General features: G+C 35.5%; 1 protein-coding gene across 1 annotated transcript in view; it reads left to right on the top strand.

Moving 5' to 3' along the window:
• Positions 1–1,235, top strand: part of LOC104955844 (protein C9orf72 homolog) — a gene marked incomplete at its 3' end in the record, with an annotated part of 5,127 nt that extends 3,892 nt beyond the window's left edge. The window contains exon 3 of the mRNA XM_010783233.1: positions 1,115–1,235. Coding sequence (XP_010781535.1) covers positions 1,115–1,235 — 121 coding nt within the window. The remainder of the gene's footprint in view (positions 1–1,114) is intronic.
• Between the last annotated feature and the right edge of the window lie 71 nt (positions 1,236–1,306).

The raw sequence follows: 1,306 nt of genomic DNA, 5'->3' as shown, positions 1-1,306 counted from the left end.
CAATGGGGTTTAATGGAGGAATGTTGAACGTTTTTGTCACTTCATGCCCTCAAAAAGCATTTTGTTTAATTATTTTTTGCTTAATTATTTGTCATTTTTCAAGCTACGAGATGTTTTCCTACGTTTGTCATGATAAATTATGTCTCAGGAATGTAGGGTTTGGGAATTATGGCAGTTTAAAAAAAATATATGAATGCGAATTTCAAGCTGTCCTCCACTCTAGCTGTGACATCACACATTCTAGTTAATGTTAAAATGTGAAGAAAACCTATAAAACAAGGTCTGAACAATGTTTAATATCTCTAAAAGTAAGAATCAGATTTAAAAGTTGTTTTACAGGAATAATGTCAGAAAGATGTGTAACATTTTAAAGTTGGAATGAGGTGTCTGAGTGAAAGTATGAATGAACAGTTGGCAGTTGAATTGCATGAAGATTTGTTGAAGTCTGAAGATTTTCTCCATTGACTTCAATGTTAAAAATGTGATGTATTATGGGATGTATCTCTGGAATTATGAAAGTTATGAATGAGAAAAGTAATAGCCATCGATTCCCGACTGAGCTGAACGTTTTGATGTTTGAACGGAGTTTCTGCGATGTTCAATGCGGGAGGAGAAGCGCGGCAAAATACCGGCGGAATAATAATAAACTTTTCGTCCGTAGAAGAACAGTTAGTAACTAACTAACTAAGGCCTTAAGCTTTATCAACACTCTTTACTCTTGAATGTGGACAGGGACATCTATTTAAGGTCATTTCATATCTCTATACTGATATATCATAAAATAGCATGTTTTTTCTTGTAGTTTAATTAATAAATAGACCCTATGGCAAAGCCTATTGTTGAATATTCCTGTCAATTAAATTGAGAGTTAAAAGTAATCCATATTTTCTAATTTAATCAAGAATTTCAGTGCAACACGAAAATAACAGTTTTAAGTTAAATTAGCGTTGGAACAGTATCACAGCTTTCCATGGTATGAAAGTCAATGGTTATCATACTTTTTACACTTTCTTAATTCCCGCCCAATAATGAATATATCCAATCCACTCAGTTAATTTACTTGGGTATTTATGCTGTGCTTGATTTCACTATTTCAACTTCCCTTCAACTGTAGGGCTACAACATCATCTCGGTGCTGAGCTTGGAGATCATCCCTATCATGGAGCTGTTGGCCTCTATGAAGTCTCACCATGTGCCAGAAGATATAGACGTGAGCAGCACATACACACGCACACGCACACACACACACACACACACACACACACACACACACACACACACACACACACACATACTACTTACCTCG

This window comes from Notothenia coriiceps, unplaced genomic scaffold (genome assembly GCF_000735185.1).
Source record: "Notothenia coriiceps isolate Sejong01 unplaced genomic scaffold, NC01 NC01_scaffold00024858, whole genome shotgun sequence".
In the NCBI taxonomy this organism is placed as follows: Eukaryota; Metazoa; Chordata; class Actinopteri; order Perciformes; family Nototheniidae; genus Notothenia; species Notothenia coriiceps.
Note: the sequence above shows the minus strand (reverse complement) of the source record. Positions and strands in the feature narration are given on the sequence as shown.